The 15583-nt window shown below is 32.4% G+C and overlaps 2 protein-coding genes across 6 annotated transcripts in view; both read left to right on the top strand.

Annotated features, from left to right (window-relative positions):
- milt (trafficking kinesin-binding protein milt) overlaps positions 1 to 6604 on the top strand; it is a 49602-nt gene extending 42998 nt beyond the window's left edge. For 4 of the 5 annotated variants that reach the window (XM_018505212.1, XM_018505230.1, XM_018505221.1 and 1 more), the window contains 6 exons: positions 2257 to 2333; positions 2819 to 3194; positions 3380 to 3615; positions 3802 to 3995; positions 4183 to 4425; positions 4501 to 6604. In XM_018505212.1, the coding sequence (XP_018360714.1) occupies positions 2257 to 2333; positions 2819 to 3194; positions 3380 to 3615; positions 3802 to 3995; positions 4183 to 4425; positions 4501 to 5977 (2603 nt within the window). In that variant the 3' untranslated portion in view covers positions 5978 to 6604. Of the gene's footprint in view, positions 1 to 130; positions 486 to 2256; positions 2334 to 2818; positions 3195 to 3379; positions 3616 to 3801; positions 3996 to 4182; positions 4426 to 4500 lie in introns of those variants that run through there. The other variant, XM_018505238.1, reaches the window with a different exon arrangement.
- Positions 6605 to 9841: 3237 nt separating this feature from the next.
- Positions 9842 to 13341, top strand: LOC108759543 (60S ribosomal protein L11-like). Its single transcript, XM_018505031.1, has 5 exons — positions 9842 to 9862; positions 10283 to 10450; positions 10536 to 10685; positions 10762 to 10920; positions 13197 to 13341. The coding sequence occupies exons 1-5, from the start codon at positions 9857 to 9859 to the stop codon at positions 13209 to 13211; spliced, it is 498 nt and encodes a 165-aa protein (XP_018360533.1). The 5' UTR covers positions 9842 to 9856; the 3' UTR covers positions 13212 to 13341.
- Positions 13342 to 15583: the final 2242 nt, after the last annotated feature.

The raw sequence follows: 15583 nt of genomic DNA, 5'->3' as shown, positions 1-15583 counted from the left end.
TTCCCCCCCCGCCATTCTCGCCTACAATTTTCCACAACAGTCCGTCTAGTGCGCGGAACGAGCGATCAGCTGCTGGATATTGCCGCACCAGTATCTGTTGCTCGCCGTTTAAGATTTCGTTTCATTTCTTTCTCGTGAAAACTCTTAATGAGTAGGGTAATGTTACGGAGAAGGATTTTTAGCCCAGTTGATCTAGAGAAGCCGCGAGTGAAACATCGTGAGAATGTCAAGTGCATTAAAATTATCTGTACTTAGAATTCCTTCGGTAATTTACGATAAAGATCAAGAACGCAATAAGACTATTTACGGAGACTAACGATTTCCATGAAGTGGACCCGGCCAAGATTTGAATGTCTGAAGCTCCCACGGTGGGAGCTCTTTGGAAGAAATGCTCGCGCGTACTTTTAGTGCATTCGCGTTGCGAGACCGTAATTGTTCCGAATGTATGAAATACGTGCCAGAATCCTTTAATTTGACGACCTCAGGTAATCAGAAATACGTCGCATTATTGATGCAGACAATCTCTTTGACATTAATAATAAACTACATTATTCGAATAAAAAATTGTCGAAACTTTAAATATAATTACGTAAAATTAGATTTTGCAGAGCAATATTCATATTGAAGGTAATTTATGATTTTGAGAATTATTGATTACAAAAAAATAATCGATTTTCTTCAAAAGGCTGTTTTGTTCTGTAAAAGAGTGTATTATAGGCACGTGTAAAAAAATACGTGTCTTATTTTGGTCTAAACTGTAGACAACATATTAAAAGCTCAAAATCGAATGAGAACACTTTTCTGTGTTTTCTTAATAGTTCAAAATATCTGTGCTAATAAAGCTTACATGAAAAGAACGGTTTTATTGAAGTAACTAAAAATTTAGCTATAAATACAGATCTGAAAATAATTTTGTGGGATTGTAAATAATTATGTAGGACATTTTCAAACATGATGAACAATGTTGCAAGAAATTCTGACATTCTAACAACCAGTATTCAACGTAATTATTTTGATGGGCCAACAAAATTATTTTCTGATCTGAATGTAGCTAAATTTTTAACTACTTTAGCAAAACCGTTCTTTCCGTGTAGAATTATTAAGTTAATTATAAATCACCGCAATATTAAAATGTCACTTCTATACATGGAAGTGTGTAAAAATATCTATCCTTTTTTTTGTTAAATAAGTGAAGTTAAACAACGAGTTCATCAAAGAATGTATTAATATTTAATCAGGATTTGCGTTTTGCTTACTCGAAATAGAAACCTACGTTTTAGATCGTTGCGTGGGGAGTTATAAATAGTAAAAAATCGATTATATAATAATAAAATATAAGACATACGTGAAGATCTAGTCTGAAGATTATTTTGTTACTCAGCTCACTTTCGAGAAGAAAGTTTCATTTCGAGAGACTTCCATTTATGGTAACACATCCTATTTCATATTTCAAAGTAAAAGAATTTGAATCAATACAATTTCGACGAGTTTACCTTTCGATTGCGAGTAAAGAAAAGTTGACATTTACTTTATTCGGCGCAGTTCTATCATCACGAATGAGAAATTTCGCGTGTCTATTACTATTGAATGCTGAACTCGCTGAAATTTTATCGGTGGATTCAATCACTGTCGCAATGCCATCGATACGCAAATGGCTTGTGCGCGAAATATCGTTCAACAAAAGAAACGTGATACTATATCTTGTACATCGATTGTGTGCACACTGCACTAGTTATAGAAAATTGTATTGCACATTCTATATATGGTTCATATTTGATAGAATATAGAATTAATATTAAAAATTGAATAAAATTGATGTATTTATAATATATAAACAAAATATATAACATAAAAATAATTCAAACTTTATGGGAGTAAAAACAAAAAATAAAAAAATAAAATAGATATTCAAAATATTAAAAATATTTAAAAAATAAAAATTGACTGTTATATTACAATAAAAACACAGATCATAAATAAAAGAATCTCAATATATGCGTGTAACAACTTTAATTATATTGATAATATATGAAAATATATTTAAGTAGGTATATTGTATAATATTTTTTGTATAAGAAGATAAAAAGTATAATAGTTGAAAAGAAGTCTATCAGAGTCTTGCTTATATTATCTTCAGAGCTTAAGTGCAATGGTCCGGCCTCTCTGCACACATATCTGCTACATTGTTATTTCTTTTTTTTTGTTTTTAAACTTTTATTCCAGCAGGTTTAATAACAAATCATCACTCTGTTACAGTCTTATGTAGCAACCGGGTGAGCCAAATGACCAAGACCTATAATGATATAGAGGCAGTTACAAGGCTTCTAGAGGAGGTAAGTCTGACCAGGAAGCAAGAGCTAGCAGCAACTAAGTCCGCGCTGTGCATATCGGGTCGTTAAAATTTAACGAATCGTAAATATCTCTAAAAATATTAACGAGACATCTGGAACAAATCGATACAATGTAACGAACCGATAAGTGGTGACCGTTTAAATGATCTGTAAACAGTTACGTAATTAGAACTCGCGAAGAATATATAATAGGGTTTCTGTCAAGTGTTATTAGAATTTTATTTGAAATTTGTTTTTATATATATATTCTTTTCATATTCTCCTGAATTATCAAGTTTTATCAATTTAAAGACAGCTATTCCTTTACAGACAGAAATTCCCTTTAAATCTTGTAAAAGTATATTGATAAAAGTATAAACTTTGCAAGGAATATTAAAGTTATTTTGACAATAAATTAGTAATCATTATAGAGAAAGTTTTAATTATAATAATAACAAATGACAAAAAAATACGTTTTTCTTCGATAGAAAGAAAAAGACTTGGAGCTTACGGCGCGCATCGGCAAGGAATTGCTGGCACACAATCAGAAGCTCGAAACCACAGTAAACGCATTAGAAGGTGAACTTAAGGAAGCCAACGAGAAAATTACTCAGTTGAATCATGAAGTATTGAAGAAGACCGAGCTGATACAGGTACTGACGAACGATGTGGACGAATCTAGCTCAGAGGCTGGAACTCCCACCGGCCTACGCGGCATTAATTTGGAGATGTTACAAAGAAAGGTTACCTCTTTGGAAGACGAAAATAAGCAGCTCCGCACCGAGTTCACGAAATTAGTTTGCGATGCCGACAATTCCGAAGAACAAGAGGCACGTCTTGTAAAAGATATCGCAGCGCAATTAGGTATATCATCGTATATTTATTTGTTTCTATATTCAAATGTATTTACTTGTAATGCATTTTTTATATTCCATATTACATAACGTTTTAATAATTTTGGCTAAATTAAATAACTTTAATTAATAATTGTATGAACATTAGACAAAATAAGGCTAAAATATTGTTAAATTATTTCTGGCAAATAACAGCAAACGCCAATATGGAGGTGGATGGTATAGCGGAAGAGCTTGGGCGACAAAAAGATGAGAATCGATTGCAGCATGAGCAAATAATTAGTCTTACTGCAAAATTAGCTGAGACAGAGCTTAGGCTCGCTCAGCTGATGGCGGAGCATGACGAAGTGGGAGCGACTCTAGTCATCACTAGGGATAATCAAAATACACTTGCCGCTGAATTAGCCGAATTCAAAGAACGATACGCGGAGGTATGTTTATATAAATATGAGAAAACAATAGATTAATTAATTATTCTGTTGAAGCTTTGTATGCGAGAAACATGTATAAATGAAAAATAATTAAAGAATAAATACATTAAGATCTAAACTATTATATTTTACTCATATAAATTGTATTGTATAATAAATCTGTATCATGCATGTTATGTGTATCAGGTGGTGAACTTGTTAGCCGAAACACAAGAACAGTTGCGAAAACAGAGAAAACGCGGAATGCCGACTGTGCGCGGTGGATCGCTATTCCCGTCGATGGGTGCGGCGCCTCAACCGGATTCTATCGCTTCTGAATTGGAATCGTCCCTTTACTCGGAATTAAGCATTGACTCTGGAATTGGGGCAGGTGATAGAATGTACGTTACAAAAATGAATTTAATGATCTGTTATTATTTAAAATTAGAACTAATTAAACACGCGCGCGCGCGCGCATAACACACACACATGCACACACAATACATTCTCAGATGTTTGAATTATAATTATAGTATCGATAATTACTTAGCAGTTAATCAAATAATTCGTATTGCACTTGTTCTATAGTCCAACCTACAAGAAAGTATTTGAGACTGTTCGTACAGCATCTCGAGCAACACATGCGGGGATGGATCCCAATCAGTTTCCTAGGTTAAATTCCATGACGACATCGACATTATCTAGCAGTTCTGTTGGTCCGCGAATGAGTTGTGGGCAAGTGCGACCGCAAGCATCTACATTTCCCAGTTTGGATTCTACCGGTCATAGTGAGAGCGAAGGATCCTTGCTCATCGAATCCGAGGATTACCCGTGTGTATCCAATTCTTTATGAAAATATACGAATTGATTTTCTTATATATTCAGTAACACTCTGCTGTGTTTCAGGGGACCGCAACGAACGGGTGTACCTGGTGCTCCTGGTGCTGCTGATCTAGAAGCCGCTATACGTCGTCTAACTCCTGCAGAAGTATTAGCAAGGCGTGCGTGTCTCAGTACAGGTGCTGGTTACAGTTACGATTACGACGGTGGCATATTACATTCCCCGCCAACCTTCTTGCCTTTTGATTGTCGCACTCCGGACAGCATTATGTCGACTGGCAGTAGCGGCAACCTAAGCGGTTACAGTGGCAACAGTGGCAACGCTTGGCGTATTCCACAGAAATTGCAGATAGTTAAACCAATGGAGGGCTCCCAGACGTTGCATCATTGGTCACGACTGGCGACGCCAACATTAGGTGGATTGCTGGAAGACAGACCAGGCGTAAAGACTAGAGGTGGTCGTGCTCTCGAAGATCTCGGTCTCATAACGTTTACGTTGAGCGATTTGGAGGAAGATGAGGAGTACACTAATCCTGGTAAACCGTTCCAAGACACCGGCTCCATTTACACCTTTACTAATAGTACCGTAATGCATCCAGATGATCATACTACCAGCAGCGTGACGCCAAGCATCGTTAGTAGTCGCGTCGCTTCGGCGCCCAATAGTGGTATGAACTCCGGTATGAGCACTCCTCGTACACACAGTCGTCGCAATTCAACATCAACGTTTTCCACTACGCTTGGATTGGCTAAGATGTTGAACGAAAGAGGAATCAAAGCCGTCACGCCCTCGTGTATAGGCACGCCTACTGACGATCGGAATTTTTCACCGACTGCTACACCGTGCAACAGTCCAGATGCGAGTCTGTCACCGACAAGGTCATCATCACCAGTACCGGAGAGCGCCGCCTCGTTGACATTGGGACTGCTCAGCACCGGAGCGGAATTACTGAGGCGTACTTTCAGTTATGAGCCGCCAGCGCCAGTGCAAGTTAAGAAGAAAAGACCAAAGTCGACGATTTCGCGCTCCGACAAAAAAGCTCTTACGGGGATACGTCTGGTGGAGAAATTGGAGAGAATTGGTATTGATACAATCATAGCCACTACAGCCAGCTCGTCAATTTCGCCGTTAGCTCTACAAGGTGCTTTGTATACGCGTCGTTCGACTGGAAGTCCAATGGCACAATTGACTTTCCTCAAAACTTCGATGTCCTCCAGTACCAGCCAAGAGAAGTTAATATCTCCTTCGTCTTCAACATCCTCCACTAGTGACGAATTTCCGCCGAACAAATCATCATTATTGCCGGGTAAACAAGATGACAGCAAGGAGCCTGAACCAAGTGTGTCTGGTTCCAATGCATTTAACTCGAGAGCAACGGGCCAGTCACCGGATCGACAACGACGATCGGGTGCTAGAGCGACGAGGCCCGATCTGGGTAGAGTTAGGCCACCAATTCCGACGCCTGTAACTAAAGAATCCAAACAGTCGGCATTGGGAGCAATAAGCTCGCTTCTTTTTGGTCGTAAAGGTGGCTTATTGTGAATATTTTGTAGAATCTGTAATGGAATAGGGGACAAATCAATCAATTCCAGCGAATTATTTTTTAACATATTTCGCAAAAAAAGCTCGTTTTTTTTTATTACCTGAAAATTTCGATTCATGCGGCATTACTTGAGTACACGATATGCTTCTGTCGCCAGTATTATTGATTGTCTAGACTTGGATGTATTCGCTAATTCGTACAACAATTTTTGAATCTAATGTGATGAATCGCTGTAAATAATCATGAAGGTGTTAATGTTAATAAGATAAATCAGAGCTAAATATTCTATATAATAAATATTGTATTTTAAGTTTTATCCTAAAATTCTTGACTTAAATTGTGAGACAAATATAGAAGGGCGGAATATACTCTGTACAGCGAATTTATTATACATTTTATATTTTATTTTAAAATTTATAATGAATTAAGAGCGGGATAGATACAGAAGGCTGGGTTTTTTGATAGTTTGTAATAAGTGAAGAGACATCTGTAAACACTATTAGCTCAAATGAAGACGAAAGATTATTTTAATTTGTGATTGTATATTAAGATCTTCGACTATGTATCTATGGACTGCTAGTTGTAATATTTACGTATTATATTTAGTGACGTAAAAATTTAGGAAGCAAGACATATAGTATAATTGATTATATAAATCATCAGTTTTTTTTTGTTACGTTAAATTAGAAGTACATATGAAAATCGATATAAACTTTTTATTTAATAAATTTTTTTTTCTTTAGTATATAATTTCTTTTTTAAAAATCAAAAGAGATTAACAACATATTTAAGTATAATTTTTATAAAAGAATATATAATATATGTGTATAATAGTAAAACTACTCAAACTGTAAAAAGCTGTAGCTTTTAATTTTAGTTTATTTATTTTTTATTTTTATTAATATCGCAAAAAATATGTATCAATACAATGGTCCATATTTTTGCGAGTGAGTACATACTATATCAATTTATTATAATTGATAAATATTAACATTTTTTCGCGTAAATTTGATAAATCAAATAATTTTTACACTTTGAAACACTTCGCTCAATATTATAAGATGTACAGATTATTTAGTGCAGTTCATATTCTTACATAGTTAAAGATTGAAATATATTTTCAATAATACATATGAAGAAACAGAAACAAAAAAAACCAAATTAAGGCAACTATAATGGCAAAGTAGTTATAATGAAATTAAAATATCGTGTATTCGAAATTTGTAGCTAATGGCTGGAGAGTTGTTATTACCAATACAATGTAAACAATTAGTATACAAAGGTCAGGGAGGACGCTGAGAATGGTGCAACGTACTATAAATGCATTATTTTACGTAATTTAGCACAAAGTCAAATTTTGGTGCTTATTTATTTTCTTTAGCGTACGCTTGGTGACGACGAGTAATCGTAGTAGTATCGTAAATGCTATTGTCAGTCTTTGCACGCGGAAGATTGTGCATTTAGCGTTGATTTATAAATATGTACTGTACATAGTTGAATGAAATGCAGCGGGGCGATAAAAAGCGTCTCACATTCATTCTTTTTTTCCTTAGCGATTTCTTTCGCGTAACTTTGTAATTTATTGCAATTTCGTTTCCTGCAAATGGGTCTGAGTCTTATATAAAAGGACATGTAATGTGTATTATAGAGAAGAGTGTTTAGCTCGATGCAGCTTTGTACATAGACGTACAAATTAATAAATTAAATTGGAAAGTAACGTTGTGTAGCTATCCTACCTCGTTTGTATTTCCGCCGACATCTCCCTGCATTGTTCTAATCATTCGAGAGGCCTAGAGCTAGCCGGAAAGAAATCGCAGTGGAATGGCTGCGTATGTACTGTAAATAGAGCGATTGACGAAGCGAAATGACATATGTTTTATTACAATCATGCTTTGTATTGTGTTGGCAAATAAGTTCGTTCGGTTTTTTAGGCTGGAATAAAACAATTTTATACATGTTCTATTTTCAAAAGAATTGGCAATTACGTATACCATTCGATAGAGGAAAATTTTAGCATTAAGAATCTGTTTTTTTTTTTATTGCGATACGTTTGCGTAGATTTCTCTCTTGAATAAGAAATATTACCATATCTTCATTGTTATGATATAATAAGGACGTTAATAAGGATCAAATATCAGTATAATGTATAATTATGGTAAAATTGCATGAATGCGCAACTATTTAACAGAATGAATAATGGAAAGCATTAGGACATAGATTCGCGTTGATTTCTTATGAAAACAGATGGAATTAATAGAGAAAACGCATTACGCAAAATAAGGTATAAAATATGTATAAGAGTAAAAAGAGGTACGAAACGTAATATGAAAATAAATTTTACAGCGTAATTTATCAACATCATTTATTCAACAGATTTTTACACAATAAAATAGATTATCCAAACCAATTTTACATTCAGTTTTCACTAAAATGAAAGAATGATACGTGACTGTCACACAAATCAATAGATTAATTTTCTTGAGCATGATCGAAGAACTGCATTGTTTTGATAAACATTACGATAAAATCAAATTAATGTACATACGATTCTTTAACGGAATGAACAACGAAGGATATTGGGAATAAGGAAAAATGATTGTGGTTTTCTAGAAACTGATAGAAACTATAAAGAGTGCGCCAGATAAGGCATAACGAGTAAATTTAATGTAAAAATAAAAAATTTTCTGCGTAAATTTGTTCGGGTGATTACAATCTATATTTTAAATAAATTACCCGAACAAATTAATTTCACATTCAGTTTTCATATTAAACAGAAGGAAACACAATTATATATCAGAAAGCAACAAATAAATTAATTTTCATAATTACGTTTAAAGAACGGTATCAATGAACGATATTTCCTCGAGAAATGTGCAATTGTTGTATAGCTAAGAATAAAAAGAGTTGTGTATTATTACGTGATTGTGTATACTAATGTCTGATGGACTATATACATATAACGAGATTGAGAGAGAGAGAGAGGCCTTAGTAAACGTAAAATTTTTGTTTGATATCCGAGATTTCATTTTGAATTGTGATATATATTTATGCTGGCACGTGTACTTGAATTTCGTAAGCTTATTTTCATTAATCACGTGGTACAATTCGCCATGATTTGTTCGATCGGGCAACTACTATGCATTTGACAAGCATATATGTTTACAACAAGCCCTTTGTTAAAGGTGCTATGTAATCGTTTTAGATCTATATGGCAAGTAGAGATATGTCATATACCTCCAAATTGAACAATAAATATATTTAAATATTAATATTGCAGTTTCTCTTACAAGTTGCAGCATTCTTCGTCTATCATAAATAAATATTTACAATTTTATAATTCTTTTTTATGTGCTTAAATTTATTTTTATTTGTTTAAAAGAAGTAAAATTTCAGAACTTAACAGAATTAATTTAAAATAAAAATGATTTAAACTTTTTTAATATTTTATAATTTATAACGATAATATATATGATATTTATGTTTAAACTGCGCTGTGTAACTGCATACTTCTGAATTAATTTTTCCAATCGTTAAATTTATTGCAATTTTAATCGTGATGTGAAACAAAATGTGTTATAAAAATTTTGAAAAAATTTTAATAAATTTTATACTGTACAAAGAATAATGGATGTAGCACGGACAAGCACCACAATTTTCGACACTATTTTATCAGCAGTGTCGATAATGTGATACGTAATTTTCATAAAAATATATTGTGCCGTTAGTGTACATACAAAGATCTTCGAACGTCAACAAAAAAGGCTGAAAGGGCCATTCTCAAGTCTCAGATTTCTTTCTGCTTATAGCCACTTGCGCTGTTCTGTCAGCTGTTCTGTCTACTGCTACTCTTTTTTTCTCTTGTCTTGCTCTTCTCTAACATGGCGGTAAGTGTATATTCTTTGCATCTCTCTCAAATCTTGAAAGAATTAACTTTTCTCTTGATCTCTATATTTTTTTATATTATTTAATTTTATTAAATATCACTGTGACGTGGACATAACTAATACTATAAATTATCGAGAATATTAAATTTTTAAAGTCATCTATTTTAACAGTTGTCCCTGTCATGTGGACGAGATTTCACGCTTGTGTTTTGCATTCATGACATATTGTCATTGTCATTAACACATTTGCACAACAATGAAATTTGTTGAGTCATTTATTTTTAACTTTCGATAAATTAGTATCAACATAAATAATTCATTAAAAATATATTTTATTCGCGTTAATAGATACTTGTCAAGTGGTACTTAGGTTAAGAATCAATTCTACATCGATTAATAATTTGTGCTTGAATTAATTAGGATACGAAAAAAGCCCCTGAAGAAAAATTCAAAAAAAAGCTCGAGAAGAAGCCAAAGAAGGAGCCAAAAGATGCATCCAAGAATATAATGCGTGAAGTCCGAATTCGGAAGTTATGCTTAAATATCTGTGTAGGCGAGTCTGGTGATCGCTTGACGCGTGCTGCCAAGGTAGATTTTACAAGTATGATTTTATTTTTATAAAAATATTTTTAACAGTTGAGAACCTCTAAACTTATAATAATCTTTCATATAGGTCTTGGAACAACTGACTGGTCAGCAACCAGTGTTTTCCAAAGCTCGGTATACAGTACGTTCATTTGGTATCCGTCGTAATGAAAAAATAGCTGTACATTGTACTGTACGTGGCGCTAAAGCTGAAGAGATTCTGGAGCGTGGTCTAAAGGTGAAAAAGTCAAAGAATCTTTAGATATGTATAATTTATACTTCTACTATAATACTAATATGTCATTTGATTACAGGTGCGGGAATATGAATTAAAGAAAGAAAACTTTTCTGGTACTGGAAACTTTGGTTTCGGGATTCAAGAACACATTGACTTGGGAATCAAATATGATCCTAGTATTGGTATCTATGGCTTAGACTTCTACGTTGTACTTGGATATTTTTTTCGAAGCGTCAAAATTTCCGCCTAAACCTCAATTTTTTGATGCCGTATGGTGTTTTTTATTTCCTTCTTATGGGTGTGACCATACTTTAAAAATAATGCTCAGTGTTGCGTACGAGGCCCTCGAGTACCCCCGTGACCCCAGCAACCGGCGACGAATACACGTGTGTACGTGATTTTAGCTGATGTCATGAACTTTTAAAAGACATATCTAGGTCGCGAGTATCTTTTATCCTAATTAAATCATTAAAAAAAAAGTCCTTAGATGCGAAAAAAGGGCTTTCGTCACTCGTGTTATTGTCGCGGCTTATTCGTCGCCGGTTTTTAGGCGGAAATTTTGACGCTTCGAAAAAAATTTTATCTTTAAAAATAAAATGCGCAGGCAGGTGGCTGATTTGAGAAAGAATATATATATATATATATATATGTATATGTACATAATAGATATCTTTATTTTGTGGTAAAATATATTTAATTTATATTTTTAAATGTGTTAGGAAATATTTCATATTTGTGAGAACCATGTCTGTTTCATTTTACTAAATGGTTACTTAATTGTATGAGATTAGAGATGCAACGGATATTCAGTACTTATCCAGTATCTGGCCTATCTGACCAGGTTTTTACAATCCAGCTATCTGGCTGGATAATTTAGCTGTCCAATCGGGTTATAAAAAAATCATTTTCCACAATTTGGATAGAAATAATTATACATATTAAAAAATATTTTAATTTTCAAAATATTTTATGATATGTATATGTGGCCAATTTATAAACTACATATTCTTTTATTAATGTTTCAATATTAACATATATAATGTAATATAATTTAAAAATTAAATTGAAATAATTTTTTATATCTTTATTCTTTGTAAATTATTTTTGTTACATATTTTTTTAAGTATTTTTTCGTAAGAAATATCAACATTTTTGCATTATCAGACAATAATCTGTCTCTTCTGTGTAAATATTAAATCTTTATAGCTTAACTTATAATATTTACATTAAAAAAATTTTTGTTTTATTGTGAAAAAACAATAGATTTTTCATTTTTTAATCTCTGAGCAATTTTCAGATAATATCCGATTATCCGTCTTATCTGGTTTTGTCGAATAAAATTTAGTTATCCGGTAAGCTTTATCAGATAAGATCCGGTATCCGATTATCCATCAAATCATTATCCGTTGCATATCCGGTATTCAATTATCCGACGAACCATTATTTGTTGCATTCCTAATCGCGACCTTTTAATTAAATATTAAAATATTAAAATAAAACAAGTAACTAAACTCTCGAGAATGTCAAAAAACAAAAAACAAATAAGGGCTAATGAGAGTTTTTTGCGCGGTTGTTGGTGCGAAAATAAAAATCGTTTATTGTCGAAACGATTTTTATTTTCGCACCAACAACTGCGCAAAATCTCTCATTAGCCCTTATGGCGATGCTAAAGCCTCCTGTTTTAGCACATTTTTATTCGGTGAAAAATCTCTGTATTGGATGTACGGATTGCAAAAGTATTATTGCTTAAATTAAAGTACGCACAAACAGGACCTCAGCTGCACTGTAACTTCATGAGAAAATCGAAAAAAAGTTTAAAATTCGTTAAAAATTCACTTACTTTTAGCTCGTACAGCTGTCACCTCAGATATATATTTGCTTGATATAAGAGTTTTAGAGTCCATATCTTGAAAATAAGCGTGCAGCTGAGGTCACATTATTGAAACGAACGATACCGAGTTTGTAGAACTATGATTGAAAGAAATATTTCCACCGAATAGAAAATACGTGTATACAGGTGCTTTGCGAAGACTGGGACTGTCAACAGAGCCGAAATTCCGTGTAGCAGTAGTTGCGCGGTCTTGCGATAGATGGTGTTGGCATATGTTAGATAAGAACAGATGCATGCGTTTGAAGTAAGACAGAATAATATATATTATATAATATAATGTAAAAACTAAATCAAAGATGTCACCACTATTATCGAATTTGGAATTAAAAAAGTCTGTACTATCGACCTTGATCGAGTTGGGTAATCTGTTTAGCATCCCCTTATGTGTTTTTTGTTTATTAAAATATTTGTTATATTAAAATATTTGTTATGCTTACGTTACAGTGTTTAGCATATATAAATATTTTAATATTTAATTAAAAGATCTCGATTAGAAATGCAACAAATAATTATTCGTCGGATAACTGAATACTGGATATGAGTTAGAAGAGAAATGAGTTAGAAGTTCTATACTTTATATATGAATGTATATATGTTATTAAATGTGTATTTTTTATTTACAGGATTTAACGTAGCACACAGAAGAAGAAAAACTGGTAAGGTTGGTTTTCAACACCGTCTTACCAAAGAAGATGCCATGAAATGGTTCCAGCAAAAATATGATGGTATTATTATAGCTGGAAAAAAATAATATGTATATTGTAACATATATGCGTTCTTCATAAAAAGTTTTATCAATAATTATTTACAATTTAATTATATACCTCACATATATACATATATGTATTCTATTGTAAAATTCTATCGCTTTTTCTTTAAAAAAAATAATAAGATAAAAAATCTTTACTACACAATTGGCTTAATTCATATATTTATGATGAAAATAGAAAATTTCACTATATAAATAAAAGTTAAGAATGAAAAACGATAAAATTTTACTAGCTCTTGCCACTAAAAATAAAATCAGTTTTTGTGATGACGTACGCAAAAAAGTAGTACATTGAAAATTTAGGAAAAATTTACCAAACTTCAAATGATCATAACTTGGTAAATAATAAAGATAAAAATAAATTTAAAAATGTAAAATGAAGCTTGAAGTGTTCACTTTAAGAATATTTGAATAAGAATTATATTGAGCCATTATTTTCAAAATGGCAGATGACAATGAAAAGATGTGAAATTGACAATCAAAGGTCCGATATGGTGTGAATCGGGTGTCGCAGCCTAATGGGACAAAATTACATGAAAGTATGGAATTTTATGTTTAAAATGCTTTGTTACGGAGTTCGATAAGATCGTTTTCGCTGAATTGTTCCAAATTTAAGGTACCGCAATCATTAGCTCAAGTAATGGTTGTAATTCATCCCTACATCGGAATTGAATCTTATTTTGTGTGTGTGCGTGCGCGTGTATACATGTGCGTGAATGAAATAATGAATGCGCGCATACATGAGATGCATCCCAGCAAACACAATGTTACATGTAATGTACATGTAACATGAAATGTCAGCAAAACAGGGTAACTGTAATATAACACACTGTGTTTACAACCATAACTAGAACCAATGACAACGGTATCTTAAATTTAGAATAACACAGCGAAAAATGACTGTATCGAACTTCATAAAAAAAACATTTTAAGATAAAATTCCATATTTTCATGTACATTTTGTCACATTAGGCTGCAACACTTGATTTACGCCATGCATCGTCACATCTTGGACCTTTGATTATCAATTTTGCATCTTCTTATTCCGTCATCTGCCATTTTGAAAATAATGGCCCAGTACAATTCTTATTCAAATATTTTTTTAAATGGACACTTCAAGCATTTAACATTTTTTAACATATTTCTATCTTCATTATTTACCAAGTTATAATCATTTAATATATGGTAAACTTTCCTAAATTTTCAATGTACCGCTTCTTTTGCGGATAAATGTATAACAAGGGGTCCGTTCCGTTTCTCGCATGATGCGCATAATGCATCGTTTATCCTTGTTGCTCACCAAATGTTAAACAAGGACACTGGATGCATCATGCACATCATGCGCGATACGGAACGCACCTAAGGTTATCAATTAACTGCATAATTAAAAGTTGGAAGGTTAAAAGATTATTGAGATTGATGTAATATTAAAAAATGAACATATGGAATAAATTATAAAAACTAGCTTAAAGTTTTAAAATTTATATTTATTGTTATAATTCATACGGATTATTGAATAAAATGTAATTTTTTTCAATCTAATATCTTATTACTTTAATTACAAAAAGTAACAACCATCGTCATATTTTTCTAAGTATAACGGAAATACAATTATTAATTTATTTTAAAAAATAACGTTCCCAACTTTGATTAAATTTGCTAAAAAGTTATATTAAAAAACAAAATGCTTGAAAATAAAAATACGTTGTAATAAATTCTGGAAATTGTGTATTGACATATTAACATCATGCAATGTCGTACATGATATAACGAATTATGAAATTATTGAATAAATAATTCGATACAGTAATCATTAGAATTCACCACATATAATTATAACAAAGATACTAAGAAGAGTCATATATTATATATATATTTTATATTGATCATAATATACAGGGTGTCCCGATGACCTTTTTTGCCAATCACTTTTGTGCAGATAGAGCGGACTAAACTGAGTCGAAAAGTTCTCTACCATTTTGCAATTTTCGCAATAGTTAACAAGATATAAATTACTAAAAATTGCAAAATATTGGTCTTGAATAATTTTTTACTCAAATACTATCAATTTTCCAGATAAACTGCAAGAGACAAAAATGATTTATTTTCTTCTCATAAAGTTCTGAGAATTTTTTCAGAATTTTTTAATACCGTATTTTCTCATGTTGGTAAAAATAAAAAAATGCAGTACTAAAAAGTTGATAAAAAATTCTGAAAAAATTCTCAGAACTTTATGAG

The sequence above is a fragment of the Trachymyrmex cornetzi genome, unplaced genomic scaffold, assembly GCF_001594075.2.
Source record: "Trachymyrmex cornetzi isolate Tcor2-1 unplaced genomic scaffold, Tcor1.1 scaffold1051, whole genome shotgun sequence".
NCBI classification, from domain to species: Eukaryota; Metazoa; Arthropoda; class Insecta; order Hymenoptera; family Formicidae; genus Trachymyrmex; species Trachymyrmex cornetzi.
This window is presented reverse-complemented; position numbering and strand designations above follow the sequence as displayed.

Excerpts from the sequence above, each read along its gene's own strand:
- LOC108759543 (XM_018505031.1), top strand. Across the intron at positions 10,451-10,535 it reads GCTTGACGCGTGCTGCCAAG|GTCTTGGAACAACTGACTGG; the intron begins GTAGATTTTACA and ends TCTTTCATATAG. Across the intron at positions 10,686-10,761 it reads TTCTGGAGCGTGGTCTAAAG|GTGCGGGAATATGAATTAAA; the intron begins GTGAAAAAGTCA and ends ATTTGATTACAG.